Source organism: Rhinatrema bivittatum, chromosome 1 (assembly GCF_901001135.1).
Source record: "Rhinatrema bivittatum chromosome 1, aRhiBiv1.1, whole genome shotgun sequence".
In the NCBI taxonomy this organism is placed as follows: domain Eukaryota; kingdom Metazoa; phylum Chordata; class Amphibia; order Gymnophiona; family Rhinatrematidae; genus Rhinatrema; species Rhinatrema bivittatum.
This window is the reverse complement of record NC_042615.1, coordinates 194292087-194313964: the sequence shown is the minus strand read 5'-3', so window position 1 is coordinate 194313964 and position 21878 is coordinate 194292087. Positions and strand designations below refer to the sequence as shown.

At 43.1% G+C, this 21878-nt stretch overlaps 1 protein-coding gene across 1 annotated transcript in view; it reads right to left on the bottom strand.

Moving 5' to 3' along the window:
• Positions 1-425: 425 nt before the first annotated feature.
• The window catches only part of FAM184B (family with sequence similarity 184 member B), a 104418-nt gene continuing 82965 nt past the window's right edge, over positions 426-21878 (bottom strand). The window contains exons 14-19 of the mRNA XM_029605956.1: positions 19832-20016; positions 17974-18120; positions 8858-8975; positions 7639-7743; positions 3239-3438; positions 426-1262 (exon numbers count right to left, since the gene is read on the bottom strand). Of these exons, the coding sequence (XP_029461816.1) occupies positions 1172-1262; positions 3239-3438; positions 7639-7743; positions 8858-8975; positions 17974-18120; positions 19832-20016 (846 nt within the window). The 3' untranslated portion in view covers positions 426-1171. The remainder of the gene's footprint in view (positions 1263-3238; positions 3439-7638; positions 7744-8857; positions 8976-17973; positions 18121-19831; positions 20017-21878) is intronic.

Below are 21878 nucleotides of genomic sequence, written 5' to 3'. Positions count from 1 at the left end.
GAGGCAGCATGGATTCACTAGGGGAAGATCCTGTCAGACAAATCTGATTGACTTTTTTGACTGGGTAACCAAGGAATTGGATCAAGGAAGAGCGCTCGATGTCATCTACTTGGATTTCAGCAAAGCTTTTGATACGGTTCCGCATAGGAGACTGGTGAATAAAATGAGAAGCTTAGGAGTGAGAGCCGAGGTGGTGGCCTGGATTGCAAACTGGTTGACGGACAGAAGACAATGTGTGATGGTAAATGGAACTCTCTCTGAAGAGAGAGCGGTTTTAAGCGGTGTACCGCAAGGAACGGTGTTGGGACCGGTCCTGTTCAATATCTTTGTGAGCGACATTGCGGACGGGATAGAAGGTAAGATTTGTCTTTTTGCGGACGACACTAAGATCCGCAACAGAGTGGACACGCCAGAAGGAGTGGAAAGAATGAGACGGGATTTAAGGAAGCTGGAAGAGTGGTCGAAGATATGGCAGCTGAGATTCAATGCCAAGAAGTGCATAGTCATGCATATGGGAGTGGAAGGGGGTGAGGGAGGAAAGAGAGGAAAGTGGGATAAGTGAGTGAGTTGGAAGGGACGTGACAGGATGAGAGTGAAGGGAGCGGAGTGAATTAGAGTGAGTGGAAGGGTGTGCCACACACATATGAATGCACTTTAGGGGGCAGATGCAAAGGGAGAGGAAGTCAGGGTGCAGGGTTGCCAAGGGTGGCCAGGTTGCCATCTTCCAAGAAATATAAAAATATAAGTACTGGCACAATATCTGCCACACTCCTGGGAACTTTGTCCCCTCCCTTCCCTGTTCATCAAACTTTGAGAGGGACAATTCCCCCTACCCCATACCCTCTTGGTGTTCTGAAATTTCAGAGATGGCCCTTCCCATGAAATGTTTGGGGACATCTGTTGTAAAGCATTCCATGACACTGCATATTTCTTTTTTGCAGTTGACCTTAAACCTTAGTTGACCTTAGCAGTATGAGCTGTATTTTTTGCCCTTTGGACTACACCTACACAAAGTTCTGAGTCTTATAAAACTTCTGCTCTGTGAAGAACCACAAACCAAACATTCATTTCAAACATGGCCCCATCAGACATTACCCAGAAGAAATACTGACTGATTTAATATCACCATGAAGGTGCCAACAAAAAAAAAAAAAAAAAAAAGAAGTCCATCTTAAAATGAAAAATATTTAGTAAACCATTCTGGGCGTTTAGGTTCATATCCCCGAGAATCTTTGGATTTGGATATTTCTTTTCCTCGGTGCCTGACAAAATAAAAAGAAATGCATATAGTGATATATTTAATATTCATAAAAAAATGTGATATAAAAATGACTAATTCCTTCTGCATTTATATAATAGCTAATTTGCTGCTGAGGTTTATTGAAAGTAGCAAAAATAGAGAAACACAGTAAAGATTCATCATGATAGAAGGAATTGTGGTAACAGTTATGCATGGAGAAGACAATTTTCAAAGTGATTTATACAGCTAAAAAGCATTTTAGCTGTGTTAATTGGCAGTTTGAATATTGCCCTTCCTCAATGCAGCTAAGAGTATGTCAACGTGCTTTTAGCTACATTGAGAGGACGCATTCTTGGGGCATGTTTAGGTCAAGGGAGGAAAAATACACAAGTAAGTGGCATTTTCGAGTATTTGCATGTATTTTCCAGCAGAAATCTACCTGCGAAAAAAGCAAGTGCAAATGACCGTGCACACTTTGTACCTGCAGCAGCTTTCAAAGCAAAAGAATGTTGACACTTTCACTTTAAAAGCTGGTGCAAAGTCCGTATGATCATTTTTCCCAAGGGCAATTGGAAAATTATTAATGATAACAAAAAAGGACCAGATGGCCCATTCAGTCTGCCTTGCAAGTTTTTCATAGTAGTATCTGCCACTCCATGCAGGATAACCCCTTGTTTCTCTCAAGGGGAGAAACTGCCACTCTATGCAGTTACCCTCAAGCCTTATGATAAGGGTAGTAATATTTAAAAACAATCAAAACCAAGCAACTGTCAAACCCATAAATTACTGGTAACAACATTTTTAGTCAGTGAGGAGCCTTCTTGATTATTCAGACAATGCTGCTAAATGTTCTTTGCTTTTGGACTTGGCCGTAGAAGCCGTCCTGTGCTTTTTCCCTTATGTCTGCATATCAGTACCCCAGACCGTAAAAGTTAGGGCCCATGTTGATTATTGTCCATATCCAGTTCCTCTTTTTTTCCCACCCATTCCCGCTGTCAAAGCGGGGAGCAATGTTGCAATTGCATCAAAAGCATCAAGGCTATTGATTGAAGGTAGTAATCCTCATGCACACTCTTCTTCATTTCTGCCCTCTAGCCTTTAGGGATCCACAATATTTATTAGGGATGTGAATCGTTTTTCTGATGATTTGAAATATCGGTACGATTTCAAAATTCGTCAAATATCGGAGCCCCCCCGAAACAGATAAGAAACCCCACAAATGGTTCGTGTGGTTTTCATATCTGTTTGGGGGGAGGAGAAAAAGGGAACACATCCCAAAAAAAACCCCCCAAAACCCACCCGACCCTTTGGATCTAATTGTTTAGCATCCCCCACCCTCCCCACTCCCCCAAAACTTTTTTAAAGTACCCGGTGGTCTAGCGGGGATCCTGGGATCGATCTCCCACTCTCGGGCCATCGGCTGCCAGTAAACAAAATGGCGCCGATGGCCCTTTGCCCTTACCATGTGACAGGGGCTACCGGTGCCATTGGTCGGCCCCTGTCACATGGTAGGAGCTATGGACGGCTGGCACCATCTTTAAACATGGTGCGGGCCATCCATTGCTTCTAACATGTGACAGTGGTTGGCCAATGGCACCGGTAGCCCCTGCCACATGGTAAGGGCAAAGGGCCATCGGCGCCATTTTGTTTACTGGCAGCCGACGGCCCGAGAGCGGGAGATCGCTCCCAGGATCCCCACTAGACCACCAGGTACTTAAAGAACATTTTGGGGGCTCAGGAGGGTAGGGTATTCTATAGAATTTGATTTTAGGGGTCAGGGTGAGTTTATCGGGATCGGTCACAGCCGATAAAAAAATGGCTATGATTCCGATCTCGATCCCGATCCCATGATTCCGATTCCGGATATGATTCCGGACCCGATTCACATCCCTAATATTTATCCTCATGCCCCTTTGAAATTGATTTGGGATTTGAAGGAATGTCTACATATAATATCACACAGATGTCACAAGTTCAGCACAAACACATTTACAGTACCTTACTATTGGTTTAGAATCCACGAGCTGTGTTGATTTTTGGCAAGGCCTTCCGGAGCAGGGTTTCTGATCTAAACTTGGAGATTTTGCTATTAGAGGAGCGCTGCTTTTCGGCATTAAGTTGCAGTTTGAAACATTCTTGTCAAAGGAGGCTAAGTTTGGAACACTGACAACACGACTGGGCACTTCTGTTTTCTTTTTCTGTTTTATTACAAATAATATTTTTATTTTATAAATCTTATTTTGTATACTTATATATCATAACACTAGATAAACTCATCAAGAAAACTACATAACATTTAAAATGCAAATTTGTATTCATAGTGGTCTTGCATTTGTAACATTGTGAGGGCAATTTTGTGTAGCCTATCTAGTTGCAAGTTAGGCATGGACTATTGTATGCACATCTTTTGCAGCTATTTTTTAATGGGATGCTAACAAGGTTATTTCCTTTTGAAAAGCTAATGCAAAGTATGCGTGTGTACAAAAGGCACATATACTTTGTATTATTTGCAATTTACTTGGGTGGCCAATCGGGAGGGGGAAGAATATAGGAGAATGTAATTATGTGCATGCTGTTTTCTCCTCCAGTCTAAGCATGCTCTCAGAAACACCTCTTTTTACCTGGCTAAATGTATGAGCGCTATGGAAGCCTTCGTGTATTGTTAGCCAGATTGAGGAAGGCAATCTTTTTAGCCAAAACTTTGAAAATTGTCCTCTGTGTGGGTCATTTCCAGTAACCATGCTAATCTGTAAACAAACTGACAAGTTGTGGAACTCTTGTGATAAATTACTGTAAACCATAAATAATTCCTCCTTAATATAAATAGATCATGGTGATGATGTGCGTTCCTGAGATACCGTCATTACTCTTTGTGTAAGATCTTGATATTTTTGTATGAAAATGTCGAACCTGTGTACAGCACAACTGAATTTCAAAGGTCAGAGACAACAAAACCTCTGTATTTTTGACATTCACTGGGTGACTCTAATGTTAGCAATAGCAAATGAGGCTGGTTAGGATAAAATGAATAATTCCATGACCCAAACTTTGGTTTTCATGAACCACTAGGTGAATACTAGCAGAATGTGCAGACTTCCTGCATGTCTACTGCCAGAGTTAGGCAGTTTGGAAACAATCCAAAACTTATTTGGAAGGACCTAAATAAAGAAATTCAGCGCGTGCAGGAGGTGGGGCCTTCCTATACTCTTCTTCATCAGGATCCACTCTGCCTTCTCCCACCAAAGAATTACTCGCCCAAACAGATGTATTGCTTTTACTGGCCTTCCTGAGGTCCCGAACGGGCTCCTGTCTGAGTAGGACTAAATAAATCCTTTCCCTTTTGCCCACATACTTCATGTTTTCTATGGGAGGAAAAATACAATTTTTATTTTATTTTCTTCCCATAGAGAATTATGGGATTTGGCATCTGTGGTCCTCTTTTCTGATTTTATTGAAATGGAATTTGAAACAAGTTTTAGGAAAAAGCTAGAAAAAAAATGATCCCATTTTAGAGCAGTTTCTCGCCACTTTTAAAGAGAGCACCACAGAGCTGCGATGCATAGCTGTCACGGGTGCATTTATCACAGATGAAAAATTACCCTGTGATCATTTCTCACCATTAACAGCAACCTGTATAAAAGGGGTACAAGGGATACTTTCCTTTTCATTGGATGTAAGATGGATATGCATTTAAGGTACAACTCAGGAGCTCAAAGAGTTCATTTACATTTTTATTTATCCAGTAACAGGCCACTGCAATAAAGTACACGTAAAAAACGTGCATCCAAACTGGGCGCAAGTTGATTTTTTTTGAAACATGCACACATCCACCTTTCCTGAGCCCCCCATGCAATATGTAACTGAGCTGCCGAGCTAAAACAAACGCACTAGGGATAAATTGTGCGTCCCTAGTGCATCCATGGCATCGGGCACCCAGGAGACGTGGCTGTGTGGGGGTTAGGAAAACGGACGCTCAATTTATGAGCGTCCATTTTTCCCTATTTTACTGGCACAATACGCACGCACAATGTACACGGCCTAGAGTGTGTATATTGTGGGTGTATATTGTGCGCCCACACATTGGGGTTTTTTTTACGTCAAGACTTTTATTTTTTTTTGCATGGTGCTGCTTTCTGTGGTTCTTCCTACTTACTATTGCAATGATACCAAGTAGGATGATCCACAGAAAAGCAGTATTTTTGTTTTTAAGTTGAACCCTTGATGTGCAGGAAGACTTTACACCTGCTCCAGGGCAGGTGTAAAATTTTACAGGTTAAAAAGAGGGCCTTGGGTGCACAGGGATTTTTTGCATTGCAGGATAATAGCTAATAGCCTCATCTACATGGCATTTACATGTGATGAGAGCTATGCCTTCGTTTAGATGCGTGTTTTGGACATTCTGATCCCCTTATTGCATTGCGGGTTATGGACGTGCATACAAAACGCGCATTAAGCTGTGCTTTAGGCTGGGCGCACTTTATTGCATCAGTCCCTAAGAGAAGCTGAGCCTTAGTCAAAGCAGAATTAGAGGCACTGAAGAGAGCATGCTTGCATAGATTCAGGCTTATTAGAACTCTCATTTCACAGTTCTATGAAAAGCTGATTGAACGTCTGATCTCCCCTATAGGCTATATTCATATTTTATTTGTTCAGGTGAAAGTAATGACAACGCTGCATTATCTAGCTACTAACTCCTTTATTCCATCCTCTTTCTCCAGCATCTGCAAAGTATGCAGGGTAAAGAAAGACACCTTGTGGCACTGGTCCATCACTGTATTTTCAAAGGGAAACTCAACAGGGAGTATCTCTTTGAAAATCAGCTTGCAGACCTCTAGGTACAGATGGCAAATCCCTAGGCTTAACATTGGAAATATTGGATAAGAAATTATGAAATTTGGTTTAACCCATCTACTATTGATGATGATGTTAGATTTAGCCATATCATGGTTCTGTCACATATCAAGAAATGACATTCTCAGGCTGGCCCAGTGGCAAGTGTTGGGCCCTGAGATGTGGAAGGTCTCTAGTTCAATTCTTGAGCTGGGTCTTTTGCTTGCTGGGGCCAGGATGCTGCAGAGGCAGTGTTCCTAACCCCAGGGTGGGAGGAAATCATGGTCATTGCTAAAGGGTGGCACCTGGTGGTTAGATTCATTGTCACTGCAATGGCCAGACTATGAATGTTGGGGGCAGGGGAAAAGTTCCCAGATAGTTCTGAATAAAGGCTCATGGTACCAGATCAAACCCTGATTCCAAGTAAGCTGGAAGCAAAAAGAAGCAGGAGGAAACTGCTGAGTTGAAAAATTTTCCAGATTTCTAGCACAGTCCTCCCATTTTCTAATGCCTTACTTGTAATGCTGTTCCTATAAAACTTCTCTTCTCCAGCTACATGCTGGTCTTGATTTATCAAAGAGTTATGGGGCAATTTTCAGACTCCTTTCATAGGGGCAAAGACTGCATATTCTTTATACTCAAGGGTTTTGTAACAATTCTCAAAGCAGACATACGTGCAGTTACTAGCACCTGCTTTTCTGAAGCTAGATTTTTGCTAGAAAATTACACATGAGGATTTGAAAATGCAACCTATATGCATACTTTTCCCCCTAGAATTAATAAACCCCACTCCCACCCCCGAGAGCACCTCCTCTCAATGCGGCTAAAGGTATGCGTGTTTTGGAGGAACATAAGGATTTTCCGCTGTATTGATAGAGAGCAAGTATCAAAGTGCTGATTAATTCAGGAAAAAATACTTTTTACCCATATAAATTGCTTTGAAAATTGTCCTCCCCACTATGGACAGACACAGAGTGAGGAAAAGACTTGATAATTCAGGCTCATTGCACGGTGGATGCCAGTTTTGAAGAACCCCAGTGCTGGAGAAGCCCTAATCTCAACTTCTGATTTTAAGGAAGTCAATCACTTTACTTATGGATTACATGTTGTTTCTTTAAAGAGTAGTAGTATTCACATACATTTATTTCATTAAATTCACAAAGCTTAATTTTATTGTGTTTGCTAGTTAAATGGAGATTAACTGTCAAAGCCTATTTACTAAAGGTTTTCTCTCGTGTCCACAGGAAAAATGTTTAGTAAGTAGGGCCCAAAATATGGCCCAAAATAATTCTAGTTCAGTTCAGCTAGCACAATTATTTTAAAAAAATCAAAGCAAATGTCAAATCATTGTAATCACAGCAGTTCATTAAATTTTGATTGGTCCTGAAAGCACCATCCTGAGTTGTGCATTCTGTCACAATGAATACTTTTACTCGAGGGTCACTAATGCACAGTTCTATGGAAAAAAAAGCTCTATCCTACTATAATATTGGTGATCATATCTAAATGTTACTGCTAATGTAAGAGAAAAACAGATTTGTCACCAGCTCTAAAAAGATATGACTTACTTTCACTGTGGCAGTCAAACATCCATGATTTGGATTGCAAGAAAAGGATCTATTTCTCTGTGTTTCCATATTAGGTGGAACTGTAGACTGGAGCTTCCGTTCATCCTGATAAAAGAAAATATTTACTATTTGTATAGATATAGACATATATCGAGAGAGAGAGAGATAAAGAGCAAGCAAGTATAGGAATTAATGTCCCAAAAATATTTTTTTTTTGCTTTACCAGTTAATTTTTATGTCTGTTAAGCATTTTACATCTTCTGTGATCCAAATACCTAGATATTTACATTCTTTGAATTATTCCAGTTTCATTCTTTCTTTCAGCAAACATTTCTATAGCAGTGTTTCCAAACTTTTCACATCGAAGTAACACTTACATTAACAAAAGTATTGTGGGGCGCACCAACTTTCACAGAGCAAGCAGTGTGGAAATGTGTAAGTATATGGCCAAAAGAAGAGCTGGGAAAGCCCTGAAAGCTCCACCAGTATTTTCCATGTTTTAAAACAAAGGGAACGTGCATAGACACATATAAACCTGTTACGATGGAGTTCCCTCTGTATGCAAGTGCAGCAGAAGAGAGAAGCCAGTGTAGAGCAGGCAGCCAGCTTGGTTCGTTACCTTGGCTGCTGCATGGGACTGCCAGAACTCCCTCACTGCTGCTATTCCCAACAGAGAGAGTCCCATCCAGTGCTCCATGCACACTCTTCTTGTCTCACTGGAGATAATACAGGGGTTGGAAGGACTCAAAGAAGGAGGTATAGGATGAGGAAGAGGAGGAGATGCCATGTGCAATGTGTTAACTGCACAAAGCAGGACTCAGCTGTCCATACCCTGCATGCTGTCCTTTAATTACTACACTCCAAAGTCATGTTGTAGTTAAGAGGAAGCATGCGTGATTACACATGTTCTCAGAAAGAGCTCCTATATGTTTAAAAGCCATTGCTGGTGTCTCTTGTTGCTGTGAGGTGCTGAAAGCAGAGCCCAGGTGCTGCCCTGGATCTGAGCATCAGTCAGTGGTAACTTTTCCATGGCACACTGGTTGGGAAACAATGTTACATGGCATTGGTATTCTTTTCTCTGATTATCATAACTTTCATCTTCTTCATGTATAAACTCATTAAGAAAAAAATTCTTTGGTTATAATTATTGGCCATTTCCTATAAAAATATATTATATTGTGTAGGGACCTAATGTTGATGGCCACAAAGATGTGCTTACCATGAGCCTTTTGATAATCTGATCTTTTTCAGTTAATTTATCCTGCAAGTGGCCTATGAGCTGTAGATCCTCTGGTCTAAGTTCTCTCTTTCCTGGCTTCGCTTTTGCTTCGTTAAGTCTGTGTGAAGTAAAAAATGGAAACTTTTATAAACACTATGCAACAACACAGGGTATTTTGAATGATGTATTCATTTATTTTACAGCACTTCTAGTCCACTGATCCAAATTACTGCTCTCAGTGGATTACAATCAGCAAGATCGAGATCCATATTCAGCCACTGGCGGCCTAGGAAAGTTAATTGGATAACTAGCTTTTCTCCAGAATGTCCCCGACCGCCCTCCTCCCCAAGCTTGCTGGACTTGCTGAAAATAATCCTTGATAAGAGAACTTTGATGCCATTGCATGATAATCAAATGTACAGGGTGGCCCATGGAAAAGTAGCCCGCCTCCAATACCAGTGCCTCGCTCTTTGGAGGATGCCATAGCCCCTTGCTCTCTATCTGCCAACTGTCCATCTGTCTGGCGATGTGGTGTCGCCCCGTGTACAGTGTTCTGGCTTTATTTTGCCTTCCTATTCAGTCCTTCAGACACAAACACTATCCCCAGCTGCAAGTAGTATCAGTCAATGTGCTCCGACGTGCCCAAAGGTGCATAGACATGAACAGGGACCACTTTCAGCATCTGCTGTGGGTAAGTGAATAAAAACAATCCACTTGCTCATTCATCTTGTCATATTATTGCCCGAGGCAGGCTACTTTTCCATGGGCCACCCTGCAGTTTAAATATTGTTCTTTTCTGGAGCTGCCCTACTCCCATTTGCCATTTTTCTAGTATAACTTTTTTTTTTCACTTTCAGATGTACACTGTCAAAGGCTCAGTTATGCAGATAGATTGGTTGAATCTACATATGTAGATTTGAGACACTTGAAAGTATATGCATGTACTTTCATAATATAAATATTTTGGGCTGCATTAATGTGTATATTTTGGGGGCATTTCAGAGGTGTGTTTGTAAACTATGTATGTGCTGTATATTTAATGCACATGCATAACCAGCTGCTGTTTATGTGTGCACTTTATGTTTGTTTTTTTTAATGGCTTAAGGCGTGTGCCTTACATGTTTTTACATATACAACCCTTGGAGTTGTATATGTAAAAGGATGCGCAGAAATGATTTTTTTTTTGTTTGCTTTTACACATACTGCAAAGAGGCATTCCTGGAGCAGAGCTGGGGCATAATTTATACATGAACTATTGATTTTTTTAAAGTATGCACATACATATCTATGCGGACATTTACACCTGCTCCCAAGCAAGCATAAATGTGTGTGCATATACCATGCTAAGAGACGCATGGTCTTGCTAATTTTAAAAGTGGACTTATGCTTATTAGTCTGCTTTAAAAATTAGTTCTGAAGTCTGTACTTTCTACACATCAACTTCAGCCCTACATGGGCTGTTATAAAATTGGGTTCATAAGTTAGGGTGTGTAACCAAAAACTCCCGAATACCACACCTGGGTCTCCCCACACAGATTTTATAAACAGTCATATTTTCCCCTCAGTACAACAGGACTAAATATACAAACACCCAGCTCAAGGGTTTATAAATTATACTTGTAAGCAAATCAAAATAAGACAGTAGGAAGAAACACTGGTAAAGTGAAACGCACAAGTAGCAGCACTAACATCACAGACTGGTAGGTTTATTTTCTCTCTCTAAAGGGCTATCCCTCTGCTTAACAGGCAGGTGCAGGGCACAAGACTAACTTCTGACTGGTACATATTTCCAGAAAAACTCAGTTCACTTAGGGGCGGATTTTAAAAGGATTACACGCGTCGAGCCTATTTTGCATAGACCCGGCGATGCGCGCAAAGCCCCGGGACGCGCATATGTCCCGTGGCTTTGTGAAAGGGGTGGAGCGGGATGGGGGCGGGACCGAGGCCTCCAGCACAGTGGCTGTGCTGGAGGATCGTGCGCCGGCCAGCTGCCAGAGGCAGGCATAATTTACAAAATAAAGGTAGGGGGGATTTAGGTAGGGCTGGGGGGCGGGTTAGATAAGGGAAGGGAGGGGAAGTGGGGTGGGGGGGGCTGAAGGAAAGTTCCCTCTGAGGCCGCTCCAATTTCGGGGAACGGGGAAAGCCATCGGGGCTCCCCTAGGGCTCGGCACGCGCAAGGTGCACAAGTGTGCACCCCCTTGCGCATGCCGACCCCAGATTTTATAACATGCGTGCAGCTGCATGCGCATGTTATAAAATGTTTCTCATCTCTGGTTGGTTCAAAGTCTCTCCAACTCCTATTGGCTCCAGGGGTTAGGTGGTTCCCTGTTCTCCATACAGTTTCCCTCATAGCCAGTCTTTTCTGCAAGTTAACCCTATAGTGCTGGGTTCTGCAGTGCAACAGCTCCAAGCTGCCAGTCTTTTCTGCAAGTTAACCCTATAGTGCTGGGTTCTGCAGTGCAACAGCTCCAAGCTGCCAGTCTTTTCTGCAAGTTAACCCTATAGTGCTGGGTTCTGCAGTGCAACAGCTCCAAGCTGTAAACATGGACAATTTTAACACACAACAGTGTTTTAGCTCCACTTTTTTTCCAGCCAAGGCAGAGGCTGGCTGAATGCTGCAAGGCTCCATGACCAAGATGGAACATCAGTTTATGAGGTCAAGTTTCAATTACTTATTCAGGGTGTCTAGGTTCAGCATAAGCTAAGGGGGCAAGGATGCAGTTTTTTTCAAGATCCTGTCACAGGCACATTAGTAAAAATATACCCTTTAGAGATGTGCAATCCCAAGGTATCAATGTAAAGGAGGCTCTGGAGCGAAGGTGCATGGAGTAAGTTTGAAGGGGTAGAGTAATTAGTAATTCCTTAGATTACTCCTGATTACTCAGGAATAATCTAAGGAAATTTTTGTTTTTTTTTACAGAAAAACGGTAGACGCTCGGTACAGCTTTCAGTGGATATGACTCCGTCTTCCCAGATCACAAAATGACATTCCCCATTCCCTCCAAGGCCGCTCCGAAATCGGAGTTGCCTCGGAGGGAACTTTCCTTCAGCCCCCCCACTTCCCCTCCCTTCCCCTATCTAACCCACCCCCCAACCCTACCTAAATCCCCCCCTACCTTTATTTTGCCCACTGGGAACTTCCCCTCTCATTTATGTTGTTTTCTGTAGAAAGCAGGCAGGTCCAGGGCCCAGAACTTAGTGGCCTATCCCAATGGTGTATCTTTCCCACTTCTGAGGCCAGAGATGGGTGGAAGGGATGAGGAATGTTAACCTTGGCTATTTATACTGCTGCTGTCTACCTCTCTCCCATCTTACAGGTGGCCATGCTTCCCAACCATCAATGCAGTAAAGACACCAGGTTGGAGGGTTACTGAATGTAGTGATATATGGCTATAGCCACAGCAGAAAAGAGCAGAGATGGTCACATCTACTGCACTCAACAAGTAAAGTAATGTGATTTTGGGCAAGGACTCCTACGTGGACAAGTGGGTTTTTTCCTGTTTCCATTAGCATTAAGTATAGAAGGAATGGACTGGTCCAGTCACTGGCTTTTATGATTAGGGATGGGCCTCTCTCCACACACTGAGATTTATCTACAATGGTAAAGTTGACCACCCATGCTCTTTCATAGAAGAGTGTGGCTTCACTGTAATGGTATGGACCTGCAATTGAGGAAATTTAGCAACAGAATTATATTGCAGGAAAATGAGAGGGGAGGCATGGCTTGGGCAGCAGTGGATTTTCACAGAACGATGATAGATTAACTTGCAGATTAGCAATGGTGGGGCTCAATTTAGATGGCTGTGCCAACAGAGAATGATAGATAGGTTTGACTAAATGGTCAACCTTTTGATATGCTTTATATATATTTTGTGTGATGAGTTTTTCTTTTTGTCAGGTGTTGCTGTGTGCTGTACAGGGGCTGACCTACCCTAGAGAAGTGCCAGAGAAATTGCCACTATGATTATTTGTACAAAGTAGAAATCAGAATAGAGGTGAATTTTAAACAATTTAAAAATCGATTGAAAACATGGCTTTTTAAGGTGGCATACTCCAATTAGTCTTGGAGTCTGTTCTATGCTCTATTTTTACTGTTTTATGTATTATCGTTCTGATTTTTACTGTTTTAGGTTTTAGGTATTTTTTAGAGTTATATAGTAGCTTACTTTAGAAGAAAGGAGGAGTTTTTGATGTATTTTTTGATCTATTTTAGGTTCATTTTATGAAATGTCGCTATTAGTTGTAATCTTTTAAGTTTTATATTATTTTATGTTTTACTTGGCTGGTTTAATGTTTATAATGTATTTATTGTTGTAAACAGTTACGATGGAATCCGAGTGACTGTATATAAGACCCAATAAATAAATAAATAAATAAATAAATAAAAATAAGTTCTTATTGTATATGAAACCCACCTCTCACAAGAGACGTAGGTTAAAGAGCATTCTACCATTTAAGTGAACTGCAGAAAAGAAAAAAAAAAGGACAATGCAGCTATGTAACATGAGCTGCCAGCCCAGGAAACCCCAGAATGAAATTGAAAAGGTTGCCAGACCTCTTACTGTGAAGATGCTTAAATAACCGTTGAATATATGAGTCAGAGTCTCAGGTAGGGGATTTGCATGTCACAGCCCCCTAGACTACTGTTGGTAACTTGCAGTTAAATATCACTTTAAATCAAAGGATAGCAAAATCCTAAATTATAGAACTATGACTGGAATAGTCCTACATTGGAGAATTCTAAATGAGAGAAGGATTCATGAGAGAAATGTACTGAAAAAGCAGTCCTAGCAAGCAGATTCTCACCCTGACTAACAAGAGGAATCAGGCCTTCGGTAACCAGCACTTAGACAACACAAAAAAAAGGCCAGGCAGGTTGGAAGGGTGTGCACATATTCTTTTTCCATGGTCCTGCCTGGGTCTTGGCCTTTTGGCTAAGAGAAGGTGACCTATCCAGGCTAAGTAACAGCAAATGACTGGCCATGAGCTTAGTGGAGCTAAAACCACTGTAAGCCGAGACTGCAGAGGGCCTGAATCACTGAATGTTAAACAAGCCATGAGCCTAGTGGAACTATAAACCCAAGCCAGGAAAAACCCTCTTACCAAGAGAGAAGAACTGAAGGACAGTGGCAGATTGGGAGGTGACCCTGGGTTGCCCTTGAGCAAGGGGACCCCAGCAGCAGATCGAGCTGTCCCCAGATGGATGTGGACCCCCAGCAGCAGAGTAAGAGGTCCTCCTGAAGAGTATAGACCCCAGTGGCAGATCGAGTGGTCCCTCTGAAGGATGAGAGCCCCAGTGGCAGATTGAGTGGTCCCTCATGAGGGTGTGGAGTGGCAGGTCCAAAGGTGCAGTTGGGTTTACCAGGAGGGCATGACCCAAGCAGCATTCCAGGAGGTGGAGTCAGGTCCCCCAGGAGGGCAAGGACCCCAGCGACAGACCGAGTGGTGGAGTCATGTCCCCAGGAGGGCAAGGATCCCAGCATTGGCATGGACCTTTCAGCAGAGCAGAAGTGGCACCAAGGAGATGGCATTGGACCCTTCAGCCAACACTGCCCACCAGCTCAGTTGCATCTTTTCACATGGGTGAGATAAAAGGGGGAGGATAATACTTGATTAAGCGGGAACACAAGAGGTCCCTTCTATATGGTGGTATATTGTGGGGGCCAACAATCCCAAATTGCCAAATATCAAATGCTCTTGCAAAAATGTAAATAATTAAATGGCCTGAGACTATTAACCATGAGTAGATAAGTGTGGTATTTGACATCCTATTAGCGATGTCATGTAGAAATGTATATACTTATATAGTCTAATGAACCTGTATATATTTGTATACACTGCCAGCCTTGTTCACAGTCCCATTTGTTTTCCTGGGATGGCGAGAGGGAAATCTTATCCATTAACACCTTCTTCCCCAGGTGGAAGCACCAGGCACCAAGAACATGAGGACCAATGGAGTCTGCCCTAGGGGAGGCTCCTGCCAGGTTGGTCCCGGAACCAGGAATGCCCCACGAGGTAAGTGGTCAAGGGGGCATTACATGTAGTTCACCTCACCTGTAAATGGCAAGGCTGCTACAGGTATCCAGATCATTTGGCATAAGATGCCAAACAGTACATGTGTACTTCTTAGCTTTGTTATTTATGTCTTCTTCTTTGCTTCTACAGCTCTTACCCAAGAGTCTGTTGGTTCCAGCCATCAATCTCTAGGGACCAGCTGTCAAGCCCCAGGGAGCAGCAGCACAACAGCACTTTTCCATGCCCCCTTGCTAATGAATGAAAAGACACAGGTCAACGAGGAGGAGGAAGAACAATAGCACCAGCCACCTGAGCACAGCTAGATGCAGGAACCCCTCAGCTCAGCAAGCCCATTCAATGTGATCCTAAATATATCAGCCTTCATGGAAGAACCCAGCCTGCATTGGGAACCAGTAGAGGCACTGCAACTTCTGTCAAACACATCATGTCACCAGCACGAGGCAGCAGGCACTCAGAAGGAGTAGCCCAGCATCCCCCTCATGTCACTTTTGGAAGCTAAAATATCAGCTTGTGCCACAACCAGCACAGTACTGCCACCGACACCAGCACCAACAGACACTGTAATGCATGAGAAGCTGGACTGCCTAGAAAGAAGGCATGGGGTACACCTTCACTTTATATGGACAGAACTACTGCACCTGAGGAGGGCTGTCAGCAATCAAAACCAGGCCCTGAATGATCAGACAGTAGTAGACATACAAACTCTAACAATGGTGGCGATATTATTTAACACCATGGCCAGTGTCTTAAGTTAGATATTATAACATATGCCCAAGCTTCCACCTGTGCCTTCCCCAGCATCCCAGGACTCCATACCCTGCAGCAGTCCCTGGCCCAAGATACAACCCAGGGGTAGGCCCCCCAAAGACATACCGCCCAAGTGGCAAGCCACACCAGGTTAAAGGGCCATGAAAGGGCAGACCTGCTGACATTCAATGCCAGATAATAAGAAAGAAGATAGTATAAAGAAGCCTGGCTGGGCCTCTGTACAGAGTTCCTGTGCCGGCTAGATGGAAAACGACTGTTGGGCCTGTCCTCACTACAGAGTTCTTGTGCCGGCTAGATGGAAGAAGATAGTCTACTGTCTGCCACTGTTGCCATGCTGTCTAATTCTAAAGCCCTCCTCAATGCCCTATCTGTACTGCAGCCTCCTTGATGCAGTCTCCATTCACAGTCCAGCTGCTGTCTCTTCGCATTATGTTTCATCTCATGCTCTTGAAGCTGGTGCATGTCTCATCTCATATCGTCCTGCTGCCACCTCCATTCTGGTGTCTCATCTCATCTCAGCTCATCCTATACTGGCCTGACATGTGGATTTGTATAATATGTGTTCACAAAGGATTATCCTTAGCAAACAGGTATTATCCAGATCAACAAGCCAGACCAGTACAGGGGTGGCAGCCAGTCTGTGGGGGTTTGCTTTGTCTCAAGCAACAGCAGGCTTCATAGTTGTCTGCTTTTGAGCTGTGGGGATTCTCTTGCCTACAGAATCTCTTTTACTTCTCCTTAGTTGTCACACAGCTGTTGACACTGTGTTCCAGTAGCCTGCAAGTAAACAGAGGTGCATAATGCAAAGATTGTGAACTGGACAAGTGAAGCGGTAAAAGCTTGCAGCTAAACGTGTCCCCTAAAATCCGCAGCATAAATGTGGCACCATTTCTATGTATGCACACAAAACATATAGAGCTAAATAAGGCAGAATATTTGTAGGCCTAACCTGCCAGCTTATACATATGGCAGAGTGAGTCTCAAATGATGTGGCCTGGTGTGCAGGCTTTATCTAAAATATCTAGGATATGTTCCACAGAGAGAAGGGTAAGTAGGCTACTGTCTTGAAAAGGGAACCTTGCTATGCAACAAGAATGTGGATCGGGGTGGAGTAGATGAAACTCCATTTACAGAAGAGGATGTATGGAAGGGCTAAAAAAAATCTGAAAGTGAACAAAGCCATGGGGCCTGATGAGGTTCATCCCAGGATACATAAAGAGCTCAGAGATGTGCTGGTGGGTCTGCTGCATGACCTGTTCAATAGATCCCTGGAAATGGGAGTGCTGTGATTGGAGAAGAGCAGTAGTGGTCTTGCTTCACAAGAGTGGGAGCAGAGAGGAGTCTGGTAATTATAGGCCAGTTAGCCTCACCTTGGTGGTGGGAAAATTAATGGAAACTCTGATAAAGGAAAGGATAGTGAACTATCTACAGTCAGGAGGATTGCTGGACCCAAGGCAGCATGGATTAACCAGGGGAAGCTCCTGTCAGACAATCAAATTGATTTTGTTCGGTTGGGTGACTAAGAATTGGATCAAGGAAGAGTGCTTGATGTGATCTACTTGGATTTCAGCAAAGCTTTTGATACAGTCCTGCATAGGAGGCAGATGAACAAAATGAGAAATTTGGGAATGGGTGCCAAGGTAGTAGCATGGATTACAAAGCAAACTGGTTGAGGATAGAAGACAGCGTGAAATGGTAAATGGAACCTACTTTGAAGAGAGAATGGTATTAAGCAGAGTGCCAGAAGGACCGGTGATGGTCCTGTTCAATATCTTTGTGAGCATCATTGCAAAAGGGATAGATTGAAAAGTTTTTTTATTTGCAGATGATACTAACATCTGCAACAGAGTGGACACACCAGAAGGAGTAGAGAGAATGAGACGTGATTTAAGGAAGCTTGGTTGAAGATATGGAAGCTGGGGTGCAATGCCAAGAAATGGAGGATCATGGATCTGGGGTGTGGTAATCCAAAAGAACTGTATGCGAAGGAGAGCAGCAAGGGCCAAAGTATAGGAGTAGTAGAGGCTATATAAGTAGATTCTCAGGTACATAAGAGGCTGCAGGTCAGGAGCAGCATAGGTCAAAGTGCAAAGCAGGAAAAGCAGAAGCACAGGTACATCAGAGGCTGGCCCTCAGGAGCAGTATAAAGCAAAGTGTAGAGTGAATTAAACTGAACAGACTAGATGGACCTTACATCCTTACCTGCTGTCATAGTCTATTTTTATTCCATTTATATGTAAATGAAATAAACATATTGCCCATTTCTGAACACACAGAGGTTCACTCTGCTGTTAAGCAATCTAATCACTTACTCAGTTTCTAGGGAAACTATCTTTGCTTGGAGACATGCCTGAGTGCTGTTGAAATCGGTTATCACAGTTTGGATTTCCTTTTTATGATCATGTCTTAAAGAATCCGTTTCTGTCTTCTGTTTGGCTTTAAAGTCTTCCTCTAATAACCTTTTAATAAAATATTCAAGATGATTTAAATCTTGTATGCAGCATGTATTTAACATATAGCATCAAAGGTGGTAATTTTTTCAAATTGTACAATTGTTTACTAATCATGAAGAAACTGATGCTTTGTGCTGGTTGAATGGTGGATTAGAAACATCTTTTGAGATCTCATATTAACATCATTTCTTTATGGGTTAACTAGTAGGCACCAGTTCTCTCAAATGCATCTTTTTTCATTGGTTCATTAAACTGACTAATCATAAGGCATCTCTCCTGGCTCTACAAAACCACATTCATTTTTTCTTATTCAGGACATCAACTTGCTGATCGCCACAGAATGCAAATTGAGCTCATGCATATTAATTGTGGGTATTCTGAAACCCCTATTGTCTGGGGGTCCCCAGGACAGGCTTGGGAACCACAATCCTACAGCAAACAAGCAATAATAATTTATTTTATTTATTTATTTAGGCATTTTTATATACCGAACATATTGTATACAGTTCATGTCGGTTTACAATAAGACAATGGGCAGTCTTTAACGACATGTCCTAAAATCAAATAAAATATCATAAAATAAAATAAAGATAGAATAAAACCCTATGAATAATATAACATAAAATTATACTATAATCAGTTAAAATAATAAAATACATACAATTCTTTCAATATCAAACTAACAAAATAAGGTTGATAAAAATAAATATCTACTTAATATATTCTAATTCACAGGGGAAGTCGTTCAGAATCATACTGTAGTGTTAAAAGCCTGTGTACACAACCGTGTTTTTAGTTGTTTCTTAAAAGGCTGGATATTCTCCTCTAAAGGTAACGCAAGTGGGAGAGAATTCCACAATTTTGGGCCAGCTATAGAAAAGGCCCTCTAACTGCATTAAGATGTGCTGATTTAATAGAAGGGACTGAGAGAAGTGCCTTGCCTAAAGACCTTAAATTATGTGAGGGTGTATGAATGTGGAGAGTTGCATTCAACCATTCATTGTTGTTGCCAGAGATAGCTTTGTGGATAAGCATTAGACATTTATATTTAATTCGATAACTGATAGGAAGCCAATGAAGGTTCATCAAAACTGGGGTAATGTGGTCACATTTTTTGGAGTTAGTTAATAATAAGGCAGTGATAAAAACACGCTCCTCATGCCTGCTTTATTTTTCATATGCTAAGACAATAACAGATCATGGAAATGTCTGTGTAACATGTTCATTTGTAATTAACAACTAATATCACTGAGACACTTTTAGTGCTCATTACAGGAATGCACTAAACCATCAGGTTTGTGTTGCCTCAAGCAATTCAAATGCAGCAGTTGCAGTCTGACTTGTCTTCCCTGTCTTCAGCTGTGTGATAGCTTTCACTGTTTTCATTTTGTTCAACCCAGCAACAGAAATGTGCTGACAAGGCAAATCAGTATTACTGAATGAAAGATTCAAAACCTTCAGCCTGATTTACAATAAGTATGTGCTTTACAAAATGAATCAGTGCAAAGGGTGCATTGAAACTAGCTATTGCCCAAGCACTATACAGTGAACAAATATATATATATATATATATATCAATCTTTTCTCTTTCACTATATAACAAAGATGAAACTTGCTGCTATATGAATGCGTGACAACATGTTACAGTCAAATGAGGTGTGGAGGAGGCACAGTTATTTATCTGAAAATAAATAAAGGACAATAACTTAAGGCAGACCTTCTTTGCTGCTTTTCCCTGTCCTGAAGCTCTCTGGCCTCCTGCTTCTGTAGCTCTACCTGTGCACTGAGCAACTGCATGGTATCCTTCAGAAGTGATTTCTCCTTTCTGAAGCCAGAAACCTCACTGCGACATTTGTCTAGTTCGTCCTTCAGAGTTTTCATCTGGTTTTGTTTACTTTCTTCCTAAAAGAAACATACATTTTAGGATTGTAAAGACTGAGCTCATATATATTCTACGTATTAGGTGCTATTTTTGTTACTTTTCTGGTACCCAGTTAAAACTTATAGTAAACAAGATCAAATATCTTGACAATGGCACTAAGGCACAATGTAAACAATAGCTTCAATAAACTAAGCCACCCCTCCTTATTCTCCATATATCTACATGTAATCCCTGTTCCAGCCTCTCTGTGAACTCATGAATACAGCTAAGAGCTAAGGAGCCATCCAACACCCCATGAGGTCCCGAAGGCCCTAGGTCCTTCCAGTGGAGGGAGGGGAAGGGCATGGGAAAGATGTGGCTAAGAACAAATCTAAAATTATTTGGGAACATGTTCCTGTATAGCTTTAGTCTTGACCGGTTATCTACCTTATAAATGGGCTCTGACCGACGGCCCGCAAATGCGCATTAGAGAGCAGCTCTACCGCGCATGTGCGGGCGAGCACGTCGGTCAGAGCCGTGCGTGCCCGAAAAAAAAAAAATGGCGGTGGGGCCGCAGGAGCAGCGGCGGCCGCGAAGCAGGAGCGGGAGGAGAAGCAGCGGTGCCGCGCGCGCGGGAGTGACACCCCCCCCCCCCCCGAGATCTGCTGGCAGGAGCGGGAGGAGAAGCCGCGGCGCCGTGCGCGCGCGGGAGTGACCCCCCCCCCCCCCCCGAGATCTGCCGGCAGGAGCGGGAGGACAAGCAGCGGCGCCGCGCGCGCGGGAGTGACACCCCCTCCCTCCCGAGATCTGCCGGTTGTGGATGATCTTAAAGGAGAGGGGGAGTGCCTGAGGAGAGAGAGGGGAAGGGGAGAGGGAGGTGAGAGGGAGGGAAGGTGAGAGAGAGGGAGAGGGAGGTGTGAGAGAGAGAGAGGGAGGGGGAAGGTGAGAGGGAGGGAGGGGGAAGGTGAGAGAGAGGGGGGGAAGGTGAGAGAGAGGGGGGAAGGGGGAAGGTGAGAGGGAGGGGGAAGGAGAGGGAGGGGGGAAGGGGAAAGGTGAGAGGGAGGGGGGAAGGGGGAAGGGAGAGGGAGGGGGAAGGAGAGGGAGAGGGAGGGGGAAGGAGGGGGAGGGGGAAGGTGAGAGGGGGAAGGAGAGAGGGAGGGGAGGAGGGAGAATGACGGGGAGGGAGTGGGAAGGAAACGGACCGAGCTCGTTGTTACGGGCTTAACGGCTAGTATTAAAATAAATAAAACCAGTTAAGTAGCAATGGCCCGAAAAAAAAGAGCACTCCTTGAGACTGACAGCCTAAATCCCTGCCCTCCAGTGAAAGTGAAAACAAGTGGCCTGTTAGTGGGCCATGCCCCCCCCCCCACTCCATCTCTCCCCCCCCCCTCCACCCTTGGTCTGAATAAAAATTAAAAGTAGTAGTAATGCTACCATCCTCCGGGCTGTGGTTGCGGTAGCAGCATACCACAATTCTGCCCGAAGAGTAAGAATTTTAAAGTACTATGAACGTGGGAGGGTTAGAGTTGGTATGGTGTGAAGTGAGAGCGAGGATGGAAGCCTTCCTCTGAGACGAGTCTTAACCAGGTAGGGAGCTGGAGTTCATGGAGGATGACCACAACTTGTATTCATATCTGGAGGGTTTGAGGGGTGGGGTGGGGCACGACCAGCAGGCCATGTTTTTCACATTGACTAAGGTCAGGGATTTGGGCCACCAGTTTTTCTTAACAGGCCATCGCTGCTTAACTCACTGAATTCTGTTCAATATCTCCATGAATGACATTGTGCAGAGTTTAGTGGGAAAAGTTTGTCTTTTCGCAGATGATACTAAGATCTGCAACAGAGTGAACACGCGTGAAGGAGTAGGCAGAATGAAAAGCGATTTAAGAAAGCTCAAAGAGTA